The sequence below is a fragment of the Lissotriton helveticus genome, chromosome 3_1 (genome assembly GCF_964261635.1).
Source record: "Lissotriton helveticus chromosome 3_1, aLisHel1.1, whole genome shotgun sequence".
Lineage (NCBI taxonomy): Eukaryota > Metazoa > Chordata > Amphibia > Caudata > Salamandridae > Lissotriton > Lissotriton helveticus.
In genome coordinates, this window is record NC_136061.1 from 1654685330 (window position 1) to 1654703610 (window position 18281).

General features: G+C 44.2%; 1 protein-coding gene across 5 annotated transcripts in view; it reads right to left on the reverse strand.

The window, feature by feature from the left end:
- The window catches only part of LOC144823695 (TGF-beta receptor type-2-like), a 420165-nt gene that overhangs the window by 26400 nt on the left and 375484 nt on the right, over nt 1-18281 (reverse strand). For all 5 annotated transcript variants that reach the window (XM_078682433.1, XM_078682432.1, XM_078682430.1 and 2 more), the window contains exon 5: nt 7070-7211. In XM_078682433.1, the coding sequence (XP_078538559.1) occupies nt 7070-7211 (142 nt within the window). The remainder of the gene's footprint in view (nt 1-7069; nt 7212-18281) is intronic.

The following is an 18281-nucleotide window of genomic DNA, read 5'->3' on the forward strand; positions in this document are numbered from 1 at the left end:
AGTGGAGTGGCAAGAAGTGTTGTACAGTGGAGAGTCTTAGAGTGAATAGAGTTTCATAGAGTAGAGTCGGGTCGCATAGACTGAGGTAAAGTGGCATAGAGGGAGTTGCGTGAAGTGGAGTAAAGTGTTGTAATGCAGAGTGGCATAGAGTGGAGTAGATTGTTGTGAAGTGGAGTGGCATAGAGTTCAGTATAGTAGAGTGTCATAGGGTGGAGTAGAGCGTCATGGAGTGTTGTGGAGGAAGTAGGGTGACGTAGAGTAAAATAGAGTAGAGATGCTTAGAGTGGAGTTGAGTGTCATTGTGTGGAGTGGTGTAGAGTGGAATAGAGTGCCCTAGAAAGGAGTGACATCGTGTGTGGTAGAGTGACCTAGAGTAGAGTAGAGCAGAGTGTCCTAGAATAAAGAGGAGTGGAGTGGAGTAGAGTGAAGTGCCGTAGAGTGGAGTAAAGTGTAATCAAGTGGAATAGAGGGGGTTGAGTGGAGTAGAGAAAAGTGTCATAAGGTGAAGTAGAGTGTTGTAGAGTAGAGTGGAGTGTTGTAGACTCGAGCATCATAGAATCGAGTTCTGTAGAGTACAGTGGAGTAGAATGGAGTGACATAGAGTGGAGCAGAGTGTTGTAGAGTAGAGTGTTGTACACTGGAGTAAAATGGGGTGGACTGGCATAGAGAGTGTTGAGTGGAGTAGAGTTTCATAAAGCGGACTAGAGTGCTATAGAGCGGAATGGAGTGTCGGAGAGGAGTGCCATAGAGTGGAGTGTCATAGAGTGGAGTTTCGTACAGTACAGTAGATTAGAGTGGAGTGTAATAAAGTGGAGTAGAGTGTCGAACAGTAGAGTGTCATAGAGCGGAGTGTTGTAGAACGGAGTAGAGTGTTCGTAGAGTGGAGTGGCATATAATGGAACAGTGTGTCGTAGGGTAGAGTAGAGTAAAGGGGCATGGAGTGGAAAAGAAGGGGTTGCGTAGAGTGTTGAGCAATCTCATAGACTGGAGTAGAGCAGGTATAATGTAACACAGTGAAAGTAGAATGTCATAGATTGGAGTAGAGTGAAGTAAAATGTAGAGTGAAGTGTCATAGTGTGGGGGTAGAGTGGGGTGGAGTGTCATAGAGTGCCGTATCATAGAGTGTTGTAGAGGGGAGCAGAGTGTAGTGGAGTGGAGTGGTGTAGAATGGCATGGAGTGCAGAGGAGTGGGGTAGAGTGCTGTGGCATGTCGTAGAGTGACATAGAGTGGAGTGGCATAGCGTGGAGTGGCATGCGTAGAATAGAATGGTGTAGCGTGGCGTGTCATAGAATGGAATGTCCTAGAGTGAAGTGGTGTGTCGTACAGTGGCGTGTTGTAGAGTGACATAGAGTGAAGGGTCATTGGGTGGAGTGGTGTACAGTGGAGTGGCATGTCTCAGATTGTCGCAGAGTGGCATGGAGTGGTGTAGAGTAGAGTGTCTTGTCATAGAGTAGAGTGGTGTGTCATAGAGCGTCGTAGAGTGTAGTGGTGCAGAGTGTAGTGGTGCAGAGTGTAGTGGTGCAGAGTGTAGTGGTGCAGAGTGCAGTGGTGTAGAGTGCAGTTGAGTGTCATAGAGTGGCATAGAGTGGAGGGTCGCAGAGTGGAGAGGCGCAAAGTGGGGTGTTGTGGAGTGGAGTGGCGTGGCGTGGACTGCAGTGGCATGGGGTAGAGTGCCGTGGTGTGGAGTAGAGTGGAAGGGCACGTCGTACAGCGGATTAGAGTAGAGGGACGTAGAGTGGCTTAAAGTGTAGTAGAGTGGTGCAGAGTGAAGTGGGGTAGTGTGGAGCATCCATGGTTTGGTAGTGCACTGACATTACAGACAGCACATTTTCGATTGAAATGACAGTTACATTGCTTTTACTGATTAAACTATACAGCGCAATAATAATTATGTGTTGAAATGGCATCACCAAGTGTATCAATTTGTTTTGATTGCACCAAATATTTGTTTCAACCTCACTTCAGAATTGTGCTTTTCTAATTCTGATATATTCTGAAATATTTGCACAGCTCATTTAAAGACATTTATATTTTATTGTGTGCTAGAAAAAGCCTTTTTTCACCACCCCAGTAGCCAGCAAGATTGTCACATAAATCCTTTCCCATTGAAATCAGGGAAAGAAAATTAAACTACAAACTCTCTTTCAGTGCACAGCAAATATGACATGATAAGAACAAAATTTAAAGGCCTGTTTATAGAAAGCGAGCACTAGGGAAAGAATACAAGGAGCCAGGTAAATAGGCTATGCTCCACGGGAGGAACTAACTCAATCTAGACACCCTAACATATATAAAGCCAAATAGAAAGCAAGCAAATGTTAGTTATAAACCACATAGCCAAAGGTAAGCAATCAGCAGGATGCATTCCCAGGAAAGGATGTCCCCAATAAGTCTTTAGCATACCAGACAGCTGCATTGTCTGGTATGCTTCAACCTAAAAAGTCGAAAAAACAATAACTGTTTTGTTTGAGCAGTTTGTGTGGTTCTCCTACTGAAACAAGGCTAATTGAACACCGCATGTGCCACATAAACTATTCGGGTCTTGGCCAACTTGGGCAGCTAACGTGGTTCTCTTTAACCTTGTTTTAACTGGGAGAACTACACAAAGTGCACAAATCGCAAAATACACCCATTTCTCAGGTTTGCCTGCGGAGTGAATATAGGCGATTTTTGAAACCCAATTTCGCTCTGCTGATGAGTTAAAATAAACGGTTGATTTTGCTTGTTTCTCATTTTGCTAATATAATATGTTCGTCCACCCCTTCTTAGGAGGCCAGAGGCCTTATTCCAACGGTTGTCAGCGGTCTGTTCTGTCACTAACAAAATCCTTACCTCTGATGCAGTGGTCTGATTCTGTTCTGTAGGGAACGGCTGCAGAAGTTTCTTTAAGGATATTATCCTATAATGAGGATTAGATGCTTGACTCATTTTGTGCTCTGGAACACCAGTTCCATTTTGCCCATGTTGTGCCCCTGACTCCTTAAAAAACTAGGGTCTATATGTACTATTTACTGGTCAGTAAAGCATTTTAAGAACTGACCTATGTACTAATAGGTCAGTTCTTAAAATTCCGATTAGTAGGTTGCTGATTCCAATTCACTACAATAAGAGGCCACCACAGGAATGGTGGCCTGCTGTGATCAGTAGATTTCACGTCTATGATTGTTTTTTAATATGGAAAACCTTTTTTTAAATGTGGCCCATGTTCCCTATATGAAACGGGGCAGTTTACATTCACAAAGGGGAAGGGTTCCCAAGAGGCCCCCTTCCTTTTTTCACATGGGGTATCAATTCCTTTGAGATGTTACTAAACATATTAGGCCAAGATTGACTAAACTTTAACGCACCACAGCAAGAGAACTTGCTGTGCTGCGTTTGATGAAAAGGAGAATGCGGAAATGCGCTATATTTACTAAGAGATGGCGCACTTCTGCTCTCTCCCTGTGCTGGTACACTTGTGGCAGCCTAGCAGCAATGCAGGCACCCATGCGCCACAACAAAAGGGTGTCTTGTAGTCAGAATAGTTTTTGTGCAGGGATACCTTCCTACACAAAAACTATTGTTAGTGGCTTATTCCTATTCGTAGGTTTGCTGGAAAATGCAACGAGGGAGTAACGAGGAGAAATAAAGATATTTCTTCTTATTACGCCAGCCTCGGGTAGACACGCCATTTTGGCAGTGTCACAGGCTTACAGACTTTAGTAAATATGGGTTATTGTCAAAATACATGTGTGGAGGCATGGTAACGCCCATGCTCCACCCACATAACATCTCCTTGATGCAAAGTAATGCAAAGCAATGCTATGCGCTGCCATGCGTTACTTGTTTCTTACAAAACCATGTGAAGGCATGTAAATCGGGCTTTGTGTGGCCTTCTAAATCCCAAAACACATTTTGTGTCGTGGCAGCTCCAAAATAGTGGCGCACATTGTCAGTAAATCTGGGCCTTAATGTTTTGAGTCTGGATTTCTGTGGGAAAATAATTTGATACATTAGATAACAATTCGGTATTTAGAAGGTGCTCCTACAACACTCCTCTTTCAGATACTGAATCTGGACCCAATCGGAAGCCATTTTTAGGAGTCAAAAAAACTTTTCTGACTCTGAAGATGGGATTAGTATCTATGAAAACGCATTTTAATGGTCACAAACACTGAATCAGTGCATTTGAAACCGTTAAAATGCATTGCTCATCTGTCCCCAAGTTCCTTTCATCTGCAAGAGCTGTTCTTTAAAACGCATTGCTCATCTGTCCCCAAATTCCTTTCATCTGCAAGAACAGTTCTTAAATTTAAGCTACAGAAGATGTTAAACTAAAATGTACATTGCTCTCATATTACAAGTCTACTTTCATCTCAGTTTGGTGCACAGCTTTTTTGCATCCATATTCCCAGGAGCTGTGCAGGAGCAGCGCAAAGTTCCACCATCTATTCAGGCGCGGCTTATCCACTAAGGAGGAGCAGTTTCACCCCACTAAGTGTAAAAAGTAAAAGACAATGATAATAACGCAACATTAATAACGTTACATTATTATTATTTTCTTCTTCTGCTAGGAGTGAACCAGGTTGGGTTGGGGCTGAGCTTGTCACAGGGAGGGAGGAGAAGTGGTTGCTGCTGCACCAAATGCGCAGCTTCACAGTCCCAGTCTGAGCGCCAAACCACGGCGCGCAGACCAATCTCGACACTGCTGTAATGGTGACAGAAGCGTTGTGATTGGCTTAGGGGAGCCTGGGTGCTTCTGGGAGCCAGGGAAACAGCAAGGGCAGAGAAGAGGCTGTGGCTGGTGACTGGCAATGACAAGGTTAGACTTCTTTTTTTTTCTAAACTCCCCGCTCCACCCCCTGCCAGCGTTCCCCACCACCGCCACTGCATCCATGCTCATATCTTCCCCTCACAGTCATTTATGTTGATATTTAGAAGGAGCTCTTAGGCACTCCCAAGATAGAGCTTCAAACAGCCTGCTACAAAAATAATTAGAAAAATAATATGTCATAGGACGATTGGAGAAAAGATTATATGACACCCTATGACATGATACAAAGCATGCCTCCCTCTAGATCAAAGCTGTCCATTGTTGTTTCACTAGGACCAAAGAGAACCATGTCAGATTTTCATTGGCCAGTGTAGGCCAAAACATCTTGTGCGCTATATAAATGTGTTATTCAGGCATCCATTCAGTATATCCACCTAATATCAATTTACATGCAATGAACCTATATGGGAATAATGTACTTGGCCACTGGTTATCCTGAAAACCTACCTTAGATGCTTTCCTCGTGGACCATTTTTGGTCTACTTTGCTCTAAAAACACCCATTACTGTCATATGTTTTTTTATTACACTGTAATCTATAGTTTATCAGTTCTCCCACACACAAAAATTTGCTGATCCAACACTGCAATTTCCTTAAGTCAAGTTTTTATCAAGTGAGTTTGACTTTAACTCTGGAATGCATTGCAAGTTGGTCAAGAATTGTTATGCCTCCTCCCAAAATTACTGCTATAGCAGGCGTCTGTGATTTTGGTATGAGTGAATGCACTCAGAAATGGGAAATTACACTGAGACTCATAATTACTGCACCAAAATTCCTTCAGAAATTGCCCATTTTCTTTCATTTTCTTCTTGAAAACTGGAAATACCGAAAATGCAGTAATCCAACATTACTTGTAACTCCTTTCTGTGGTGGAAAGGCCGGTAAGGAGAGGCTGCCGAAACCAGACATAGTAATCTCAAGGGCAGAAAGAGCCGCCCTTGGGATTACTGGCCGCATTCCAACTGGCGGACAGGCTCTCTGAGCCCGCTGGAAGCCAGTCAGAATGACCGTTGGATTTCTTTCCAACTGCCTCCAATGTAATGAGGCGGTTGGAAAAGAATCCAACCGGCATATTACGATGCGGTCGGAAAGGGTCTGATCGATGGTCGGAGCTGTTTCCGTCCACATCATAATAGGGCCCTATGTGTACTTGACCCACTTAGTTCAGTAATATCTTCAAGGAACACCCTGGTCGTATTACACATTAGACCATCTTCACATGGGGTTAAATGAGTGATGGCCGAGTGGAAATTTGTTTCTCTTTGGATTCTACATATCTGGATATAAGGCTTAACCAATGGGCTGGGCTTAATCTGAGATAACCCATGTCTTTCGTACAATCTCTATATTTTGAGTACCTACATACTCCCTTATCAAGTGAGCAACAATTTGTCTTATACTATCTGGCAGAATTGAGCTGGGCCCATTACTTGGAATCTTAAGCAGGCAGATATTCCACACGCCACTAACCAAATCCCAAATCTCTCAAAGCAGGAGGGTAGAATCTGTAAGCATGCTGGGTGGACAGAGTGGCTCCTTGAGTATCATCTGCCTGCTAGAAGAGGGGCTTTCAAGCATTCTCTCTAAACCTTATCATTACTTCGATTTTGAAGCTGTATGACTACACAATGGCCTTAAAATGCAAAGGTACATTGCGGAGGTTGCAACGAATGTGGCTTCGCTGGGTAGTCTTACAGCCCTACTCACTATCCACAGATTATATTGTGAAGTTCATAGATGTAAATACAAATGCTTTCCATGTGGGATCTATCGTATGGAAAAGGGCAACACAGGCAAGGACACCCATTCCACAATATTGTTGCTACTCAAGCCTCTGCCTCCAATCTGAAATACACCTTCTAAATGTATTGAAATATTGCAGTGCTGCTCTGTTAGTCCACGTGAAAGAAGAAACAGTGTTTGAGAAACAATGTAGAAACTCATACAGGCTGGTGCATGGCGGATTTAGACATTGTATTATTGATTTAATCATCACAATTGTCATAGGGGACTTGATGAAAGCTGTCACATGCCAGAGGTTTAAAAATGCAGTAGACACCTACCTTTAAAGGTGCCATCAGTTAAATGATGTCACAATAGGTTTGCCAACCCAATCAAACGTCATCAAACAAACAATTTAGAACTGCATTGTTGGTGATTGCTCATGATGTAAGACTAGGCAAGAGGACCTCTGTAAACAGGACCTCTGTAAACAGTAATGAAAAAGGATCCATGTTTGTAGGTAATAATCTTACCTCCAACCGCATCACACCGGGAGACCATTTCCCACAGAACCAGCGCCATTGAGTAGACATCCATTTGTTTAAAGGACTCGAGATCTTCCAGATTGACTCTGGACTCCAGAACCTCAGGGGCCATGTACCTGGCAGTACCAACCTGGCCAAGGACAGGAAAGCAGTGTTAAAGACATCACAGTGGAGTGGGTTTAGCACTCATCAACACTTTTGCACAAATCAGGAATAGGAAATTAAATCTTAACATGCCCAGTGAGCAAGCTGTCTGGAAGATGCATCATTACTTTATGTGGTTGTCAAACTGTAAGATTTTTACTTGGGCTAACTAAGTGGAGCAGGAAGGGAAAACAACGAAGTTGTGGGAAAATAAATTGGCAGTTTTTACTCTGCCATCTTCTCTACCCAGAAGAATAAAACAGGGATCGATGGAATCAGTGGTGCAATGAAATTTAGGGGGACACCTGCCATACCCATGCCACATGCCCTGCAGATGTACTTCACCTCTGTGATCCGATACATGTGCAGGAATTTCAGGGATGAATATTCGCTTCGGATGACTGCATGAATGGTTGGTTAGAAGGAAGATTGGAGAATGGTGGATGGAAAATGGTGGATGGATTTATGGGAGCTCTGATGGATGGGATCAACAGACAATGACATGCAGCGACCACCGTACAAATTAATTACCTAGTCCACACATTCCGCATGTATTGCCAGGGACAGTGACTGGTCTCTCTAATGTGCCTCACCAATGCTTCCCGAGTACCCCACTTGACATGCCTAACCAAGGATTATTTTCTGAAGGCACTTACTACTGACCATTATGTTGGTGGACGTGTCAGGGCGAAAACTTTAGATATAACAGGTTCATAGTTCATAATCCAATGTGAGACTCTGGCAAGTTGGCTGCCTTGCAGAAATATCCATAACACTTCAAAGGCATGTTTTCATAGTTCCAGGTTTTTGAATGGAGAAGTGCATAAAAGTCCAAGTATAAACCTTCCTAGAGGCCTATAGGTAGTTGTGGTGTTTTGAAGATGCATGTTGTCGTGCATCAAAGATAAGTAATGAGTGCGTGTGGAGTGGAGTGGAAGAAAGGGAACAATGGACCTTCAGGAGCTCCAAGGTTTCACCCTATCACCTCGCCAAGCAGTACCGTGGAAACCAGCATCTTGGCAAAAGCATTACATTGACATGACCATTACCGCATGGCAAGTCGATATAATGGCCAAAGTGAGGTAATAGCAAAGGTGAGCCAACGGCAGGGGGGTAGGGACATAGATGTCTACCAATGTGATCACGTGGGACGGGGGAGAATGGCTGGATGGATGACAAAGAGGAGATGGACCTCACCACTGGGCAACACTAAACTAATTACGTTTACTACTGCATTTGAGAGCCCTGATTTCCACAGCAGCACTGCTGCAACAGCACATTTTACAGTAAGTTTTTATTTCTACACCATCTCTCATGGAAGGCACATTATTTTTGACAGTATCTTTTGTCTGTATACAACTTACATTATACTTCATTGCTTGAAAAGCGTTCTACATGACATTTGTTTTGATGATGATCGCATCATTGATTTGAGTGAGTTGCAATTAAAAAGCCCCCACAGTGTTTCTGTCAGATTCCCTCCATTTTTAGGTCGAGCCTGGGCAGCGCCTGCTCTGCGAGGCATGCTTTATTCGGGTATGAACTTGAAGCTCCGCCCCACTCTCCGCCCATATTTTTCATTGGCTTGTGTCATTGTCCACTGTAAACTGTGGCTTTTCATTTGTCAGTAGGCTTGTCTTCTATTGTAACCTCCCATCAGGACACCCCCTGTTATGAGTTTTGTTACTCTGTAGGCTTTAATTACAACCTCCAAGCCCTTTTTCTCAAATAGCTATGTTTCTCATAATGCTTTTGTTTTAATCTTTGTAGCACAGGAGCCTAACACATTTACAATGCAATAGGTCTTGCATTTGTGAGAGTTTAAGCTATTGGCATCGTAAATGACAATACCTTTTTTTATCTGTTTTAAAAACAACACATAAATCAAAGGCTGTGTCATTTACAATGCCAATAGCTCAAACTCTCGTAAATGCAGGACCTAAAGCATTGCAAATGCTTGTTCATGAATGCCACCTCAAGGAAACATTGTTGCTTACTATGTGATCTTGCCTATGTTTCCTAGATAGCTCCCATTACTTTAGAATATGCTACACAGTTTCAGGCGTTTCCATCCGGAAAAAAACTTGGCCAATCAGAGTTGATGCTGAGCCTGATGGTGATTGGTCAGAGGGAACAGTATTACTTGCACGTGCAGGTACTGCTTGTATTTAAGTAGGTAGTTTGGTCACTCCTTTGAACTCAGTACCAAGCAGTGTCCAGCTGCTTAGGGTAGCTTGCAGGAAGCATGCTTGTGCAAAAGTATGTTATATTGTTCACTGAAGCTAGTCTTGTGTCTTTATATAAGTGCCAATACAATCATGATAAGCAGAGAGCATGAGGAGAAGAACAAGTTGCTGCTCTATAGATCTCACATGATGACGAACCCTTAATGCTGCAGGCTAAGCCCTGAAACCTTCAGGCACAAGCTATCTTGCCAAACAAGCGTATGTTTTTCAGATCCTTGAGAGTATGGCTCTTGGCCACCTCAGGGAAAATACTACTGTTACTGCCTTCTTAAGGTGTCAGTGCACAACAATACGATGTCACAACATCTCTGCGATTGTGGATAGGGCACTCACAAAAAGGTTTACTCAATTACTGAAGTCTATGGAGACCACATCTTTATCCTTGCGTTCCTACATCTCCAACGCACCTTGATAAAGGCAACGAGAGCTCTACTTATTTCAGTGTGGGTTACCAGAGGGGTCTTCACTGATTTCTAAATTTCCCTAATGGGGAGCCCACATAATCCTTCAGAAGACCTTGCTTGGTCCATGAATGAGAAAATCAGTAATCATTGCTCGTTTCTACAAGAGGACAGTGCTCCTCCTCAGAGGACTTTTGGATGTGTTCGATTTAAGGAAGTGAGCTATGACGTTTTACCGACAAAGGATGTTGGTGGTGTGTGGGACTGTATGCTGTCTCCATACTCTTCGTTGGAATCTTCTTAATATGGGAGTACGCGAACTAAGCACGATACGGTTGAAGAAAGAATCTGGGATGTCAGAGATTTATAATAGTTTCTCTGCACTAGCAAAGAGTGATGGCCACCTCCTCAAAACATCTTCACAGAGACATGTTGGGAGTGTGCCCTCTATTGATAGTTCTCCAATAAGCAGAGTACTTACCAACATCAGAACATAGAAAAGACAGCCATTTTCCTCAGGAACGAGTGGAAGACTCCATTGTGCCACAAAGATGAAAGTAATAAACTATGTAGTTTCCTTGACTGAGCAAGTCCATTCTTAGCCGCGATGTGCACTCAGTTCTGTGTCCCTTCAGTGCAGTGGCAGTTCAGTGAAACACATGCTCATTGCAAATCCAAGTACAGTGTCTTTATAGGCTTAATGCCCCTTTAGAGCACGTGGCCCTCAGTATAGTGGCACACCTGTACAGTGTCTCCTCAGTGCCATTCCCTTCATTGCACTGCCCATTCTGTGGAGTGTCCCATAAGGGCAATGACCCTTTCGGTGCAGTCTACCCTCTGTGCCATGCCCAATGCCTAATTTGTGGTGGTGGTTGCACATGTTAGGCACCTCCAATCATTACTGGATTCATTTTTCATCAGAGCAAGAGAGAGAAAGACCGAAAAGGAAGAAAGAAGCAGAAAGAGAAAGACAGAGAAACAATGATAAAGTGGATAACGTGGCGATGAAAAATAACCTGCAAGAGTGAGAGAAAGAGGCAGGCACTGCAATGTAGTAGAAGAAAGAGGCATAAGGAGGGACCAATACTTCACATTGGGGGGGGGTGAAGAAATGGGTGGCTCCAAATCAGTCGAAGAGCCAGGTTTTGAGGTCCCTTCTGAATGTGTGCAGGGTAGGCGAGCGTCTGATGTTAACAGGGAGCTTGTTCCCAGTCTTGGCTGCGATGTAGGAGAAGGCTCTCCTGCCCGTTCTGCTTCTGCGGAAGCGGGGGACCTCCGCCAGGGCGAGGTCGGCGGAGTGGAGGTTCCTCTTGGATACGTGGAAAGATACTCTCTCGTTGAGGAATTTGGGTCCGCTTTTATCGAGGGATATGTAGGCGTGGGTGAGTAGCTTGAAAATGACCCTTTTCTCGACAGGGAGCCAGTGGAGACCTCGTAGGTGTTAGGTCATGTGTTCGTGACGCGGTGTTCCGAGGACAAGTCTGGCTGCGGCGTTCTGAATCGTTTGAAGTTTGTGTAGATGAGTCTTGTTTATTCCAGCGTAGGGGGCGTTGCCGTAGTCCAGTCTGCTGGTAATGAGCGTGTGGGTGACGGTCCTTCTGCAGTCGGGGGGGGTCCATTTGAAGGTCTTGCGGAGGATGCGCACGCAGTTGAAGCTAGTAGAGGCCACGGCGTTGATCTGGCGGTTCATGGAGAGGGAGAAGTCAAGGATGATGCAGAGGTTTCGTGCGTGGTCAAGTGTTGTCCCAGGCGGAGGTGCAGGATCAGAGGATTGTGGTAAATAAATAAATAATACCTCTATTTTTGACTGGAAATAACAATAACAGATAGCTCAATAAATAAGAGTCAAGATTCGAGGTAGTAGGAGTTTGCAGGTTTAATACAGCATAAAGGACAGTAACAGGACAACCTGCACAGGAATAGGATGGCAGCTAGCTAGCAGGGGGGCCCCGACAGCTGTCGGGCAGGATCTGGAATGAGCGCGCTGGCTTTTAATAACAATACACAAGTATATATACTAAAACAATTGCATTACAGTACATACAGTAGGTGTGACAGTGGGTGGAGTTAGCAACAGTCGCGAAAGATAAGGATGAAAGTAGGTGTAACAAGAGGCGTGAACATAGACATGTGATGTAAACGTAACGGAATATGTCATAAATGGGGCGGAAACATGGAGGGGGCTACCGAAGGAGCCGGGACCTCTAACCTAGTGGTGCGCGCAAGCTGGCAATGACGTGTAACTAGGGAGAAGCTGGGGGCTATGACTTCTGAGCTAGAAGGAGAGACGAAAGTCTGGAGAGTCAGAGCGACATGTACCTAAACACTATCTAGTATCTGATGTTTAGAGAACATGTTGATAGAATCCAAAAGTTATCAGGGCAAAGGCTAACAGACACTAAGACTGGTGCATGCATTATTCTACATGTAGTGTGTGTTGAGGAATATTAAATGACCATAAATACAGTATTTCTCTTACATGGAGACGTAAAGGCTAGACGATGACTGAAACTATTGATGCGATTCAGTAGCTTAGGAATGCAGAGAAGGAGGACTGGACTGATAACTGGAATCATAACATACTCTTGGCAGACTGGCAGGCAGAGCCAGGCCGAGCCGGGCACTGTGAGGCAGGAAGTAAGTGAAGGGTCAGGGATACAGGTGGGGGCTGTATCGCTCCTCGGAGAGGGTTCAGGAGACAGGAGCTGAATCTGAGTCCGGGCCCTTTTGAGGCCTAGAAACAGGGACTTTACAATGAAATAACGTGCACACTGAGAAACGTGGCAACGTAGCTTTACATAGGCCTGATACTCGTAGCTTTCACGAGAACTGGAAACTGGCATACTAGAGATGGACACAACTGTAATTGCGTCTTTAATCGATCATGGGGAATACATATGCATATTAATCATGCACATACAACATAAGATGGGGGACACGTAGGGATACAGAACATGGCAAAATTTACTTTTCCACATTCCCTCCTTGTCACTACGTTTCCATCAGGAAACATCAATATTCATGATACCATCTATCATTTCATACAGTATCATTTGCTCGTCTCGAATTGTCTTGGAACGGGATTTAGGACGGGACTTGGGACTAGGAATACAAGAGGTAGCACAAATGCCGCAAATCGCAGGGCCACATTGTATACAGAGGCAGCAACTGAATATGATCGCTACTGCAATACCTAGAAATGACAATACTTTCCATCCCCAGGCAGAAATAATACTCCAAAACCAACCGGACCATGTCCAGGTGCCTGGATCCTGGTGTAACTGATGGGCAATTTTATGAAGTCTGGTTATAGCTGAATAAACAGACGGCGCGTTATTTGGAATGAAAATGCAGCAACTAGATCCGATGACTCTACATGCTCCTCCTCTATCGGCCAGTATGACGTCAAGAACGAGACGATTTTGGAGCACGACAAATCTCATAGCAGATTGCTCTTCGGTTAAGTTACCTAGGGCAGAAGCAGTCTCATTCACTACTGCCTCAAGGGTTCTGGTTAATCTACGGATTAACTTACTATTCTGGATAGGTCCTATAAAGAAAAAGAATCCTCTATTGAAATCTGTATACTGTTCTAGAGCAGTTTCAGTTTGGTCGACAATCGGGGACTCGATCTCCCTTCTATGTCTAATGTGTACTAGATGTGTGTTTCTATGATAATCAGACGGGGCTAGGAAAACTGGTGGCAGTAGGAAGGCAATGTAACAGGTTCCCTCCCAATCGAGGGGCAGACGAACATATGCGGTCTGACCACAAACAAAATAAGAATGACGTGAAGCTTTGAAAATAGATTTCCCACTGTCACTATACTCGACAATAGTAGTACAATCACTATGTCCTACATGTACGGAACCGTTATTTCGGACACATAATTCGCCTTTGACTGGTAATACTGAAATAGCAGGTAAGTCTGGAGTAGGATCAGACTGAACATTCAGGACCATAAAATTCGAAGAATAATTACCTAAATTATAAACTTCATTTTCTAGATCTAACCCTGTTCTGTGGGGAAGACCTTGCTTGTCTGGAAAATATGTACTGTTCAGAAGGGACATATCAGTTGAGGATGACGTTAACATGGACCAGGCTCCACATGAGCCATTATGTGAGAACGGATAAGGAAACAGTGGCAGAACTCCCTTCGGTGTCTGGAAAGGGGGGAGTCGACCACACACCCAACAATTTGTGGCATTGCTGGTCTGGTGTGAATAATGTAACATACGGATAAATGAATTGTTGCGCATAGCAAGACGATAGGATAGTTCGTGAGGAGGTAGATCACTAAACGTGTGCTCTACTGTAGCATTAGAAGACTTATTTACATGAGAAATTGGAAAACATAAATGAAATGCATAACTCGTGCAGGTAACCATTAAGCTTAAAAACAATATAAAACTTAGAAAAACGATACATCGGATTGAGTTTTGACTAACTCTCTCACTATGGGGGTCTATTTCATACATGTCAGATACCTGTCTAACCGTTTCACCTAGGGGAGGACTTAGACAATTAAACTGGCTGACTTATTTTACTAGACCGTAGCTTACTTTTATACTCCTGCTGCGGAGTTTTCTCTAACAGGGAGGGCTTGATATCAATGTCATTTGCGGGACAGTCCTTAAGAATAGTATCTTGGCAGTCTTTAAAATCTTGACAATCCTTGGAAATGTTCTTGGAAACAGCTTTTAGTCCGTGAAATTTCTTGACGTGGGACAGATGCACCCACCCCTTCCTGCCTTCCAACTTGACGGCAGTACGGGTGGTTAGAAGGACTAACTTCGGCTCCTTCCAGCGAGGCTCCAGCGGACTTGAACGATCAAAATTGCGGACGAGGACCAGGGTTCCTGGAACGATCTCGTGTGGCTTGACTTCAGTATTGTCGGGAAATGCAGCGGCAACCTGTGAACGACAAGAGTGTAGGGCAGACATCAAGGAAGCTAGGTAATCTGTCAGCATATTACTGGAAACATCTGTAATACTTCGGGGTCTAGGTGTACCCCATACATTCGGGGGACGGCCGAATACGACCTCATAAGGGGACAGACCTGATCTGGAATGTGCGACCATGCGCATATAAAATAGGGCGACTGGCAGGGCAACTAACCAGTCTACACCTTTTTCTTGACAGATTTTGGCAATGCGGATTTTCAAGGTTTGATTATGTCTCTCTACGAGACCGGCTGCTTCTGGATGGCGTACACAATGGAACTTCCACTGGTACCCTAACAAAAGGGAAACGTGCTTCATTAATTCAGATGAAAAGGGCTGGCCGTTATCAGAATATACGACCCTTGGGAGTCCATAACGGGGGAAATATTCACGAACCAGCTGCTTGGCAGTGGTCGCGGCTGTGTAATCTGGGACTGGATATGCTTCTGTCCACCTGGACAAAGCGCATACAACTACAAGGACATACTTGAAACCTCGACATCGCTCCATCTGAATATAATCCATCTGGAGGACTTCAAAAGGGTGGTCAGGGGGCTGGAATCCACCTTGTTCCACCGGGACACTTTTACCTGGATTGAATTGACAACATATCATACAGGTACGGACTTTCTGCTTGGCTGCAGCTCGTAAATGCTTGTTAAACCAAATGTTCTGGATACTGTCTAACATGGCTTTTTCTCCTAAGTGTGCTGGACTATGTGCGGTATTGATAATGACTTGAACCATTGAGTCGGGGAGAAACCATGTGGCTCTACCCTTCGTCAACCATCCCTGATCTGTCTGGACCCCTCCTTGTTCGGACCATTTCTTGATTTCCTCGGGGGTAGCATGTAACTGAATATCTATGACTTCTTGAGTAGGGTCCTTACTGCTGCTTGAGCAGACAGGGTGTCAATACGGTGTGTTTCAATAACTTCAGTGTCAGTAGTCACTGCATACGCGGCTACTAGTTCTCCTGTACTCGTTCTCATACATGAACCATCCACATAAAGTGTCAGGTCGGGATCTGATAATGGAATATCTGTCAGATCTTGTCTTGGCTTAGTCATAGTGTTAACTACTTCCACACAATCATGTGTGGCAGGATTCGAAGTAACTGACGGTAACAGTGTAGCAGGATTTAGAACGTTGCAGCGTCTGATTTCTATGTGTGGCTGGAACAGTGTCAGTTCATAACCTGTTAAACGTGCAATTGTCAAGTGCTGAGTCTGTGTTCGGTTTAAAAGAACTTCCACGGAGTGTGGAACTTGTACTGTCAGGGAGTGTCCTAATACTATGGAATCACTTTGTCTGATAGCTAGTGCTGTGGCTGCAACTGACTTGAGGCACGCAGGCAGAGCCTGGGCTACTGGATCTAGTGTGCTCGAAAAATAAGCACAGGGCTTGTATTGTCCTGCTTGATCTTGTGTAAGAACAGATAATGCTGTACCATCACGTTCTGTGACAAAAAGTGTAAAAGGCTTATTGTAGTTCGGTGTAGCTAGGACAGGAGCTTGGCATAAGGCTTTCTTTAACTCATTGAAACTAAGTGTATGTTCAGATGTCCAAGGGAGAACAGTAGATACGGCTGCCTCCTGTGTCGTTAACTGTATCAGTGGTTTAGCTAGAAATGCATACTGAGGAATCCATTGTCTGCAATAAGAAGTAAGGCCGATAAAAGCACGTACCTCCTTCTGTGTCTTGGGCTGTGGAAGACTCGCTATTAACTGGATACGATCGGGTGTCAACTGCCTACCCCACTTGGACAGTAAGTGGCCTAAGTAGATCACTTGCTGGACACAGAATTGAAGCTTTGAAGGAGACACCTTGTGCCCCATCTCGGCTAGGAAATACAGAACTGTAAGTGATGCTCGCTCGCAAGCACGTTCAGAACGGGCTGTGATCAGTAGATCATCGACATACTGGAGCAGGGCAGTGTCAGTTGGCATGTGAATGTTGTCTAGTTGTCTCTTAAGTGCTTGACTGTAAATACTAGGACTTTCTGTGAAACCTTGAGGAGCTCGTGTGAATTTATAGCTCCTTCCATTTAAACAAAAACCGAAAAGGTACTGGCTATCTGGATGAATCGGAACACTGAAAAATGCATTCTTGAGGTCGATTACAGTAAAAAATATTGCCTCAGAATCAATGGCTGTCAATAGAGACGAAATATCTGGAACAACTGGGTACTGAGGAATAATACATTTATTGAGTTCTCGAAGGTCAATCACTAATCGATATACTGGGGGTGCATTTGGATCAGTACGCTTCATGACTGGAATGATCGGAGAATTACATACATTGGAGTCAGTTTCTACAACTACTCCTTGAGCCATGAGCTCGTCAATAATTTTGGATAAGGCTGCTACAGCCTCAGGTGGCAATCTGTACTGTCTGATTCGTGGCAAGACTATACCTTGCTTGAGAGTCACACGATGGGGTGTGATTTTCATGAAACCAACATCAGTTGGACCTTGCGCCCATAGATGCTGCGGGACATTAGACAATCTTGGATCAAAATCTCGTAATACATAGTGACCCTTGAAGTCACGTAAAAACAAACGTATTCCCTCTGGGGAACAGCAAATAACTGCACCTAATTCTTTCAGTGTTTTAATGCCTAACAAATTTTCTGGACATGACTTCGTAAGCAATAGATCAGTAGTTCGGGACAATGGACCTACTTCTAGAGTAACTGGCTTTGATATCTCGTTTACAATAGGCTTTCCTGAAAATCCAAGGGAAACATTTCTAGAGCCTGAGAGCGGAGCCCCTGGAACCTCGTCGTGACTAATGGTAGTCCTACTTGCCCCTGTATCAATCAAAAACTTTCTGTCTTTCCCTAATACTTGACTGTGAACATAGGGACCTTCTTGATCTACAGGAATCTCGATGAGAGGCAAGCCTACCTCCCTCTCTAGGCTGTTTCATGAATACGCTTGATACTCTGGATACTCTGTCTGTGCATACTGGTACATCTGCTGTGTAACATGCTGTGTTGCAGCGATAGGCTGCGGTGCTGGAACTGTCTGTTGTGCATTCTGTGGCTGAGAAGTCTGTGAAACTTGTTCTTGTCTAGGCGGACGTGGTCTTTCTTTAGTTTTACCAGTGGCTATGTTGTGTTTCAGAACTGCACACTCGTTTATAAAATGACCTGGCTGTTTACAATAATTGCATGTCCCTTTAACGGGAGCTGCAGGATGACTGGCTTGATTCGGACCCCTCTTCTGACTGTCTTGAGGAACAGATTGTGCAACTAGTACTTTCATTTTCGTGTCTTTCATACGTCTTCTCTCGTGTTCTTGCTCTTCTCTGATTCTATTCTGGTGATACTGGAGCATCTGTAACATCTGGGACGGAGTATTAGCTTGCCATGTACTCTCGACTTTCAAAACTCGATTTTTAACTTGTGGACTTGAATTCTCGACTAATTTAGTAACAAAAAGATGAGGGTATGACTCG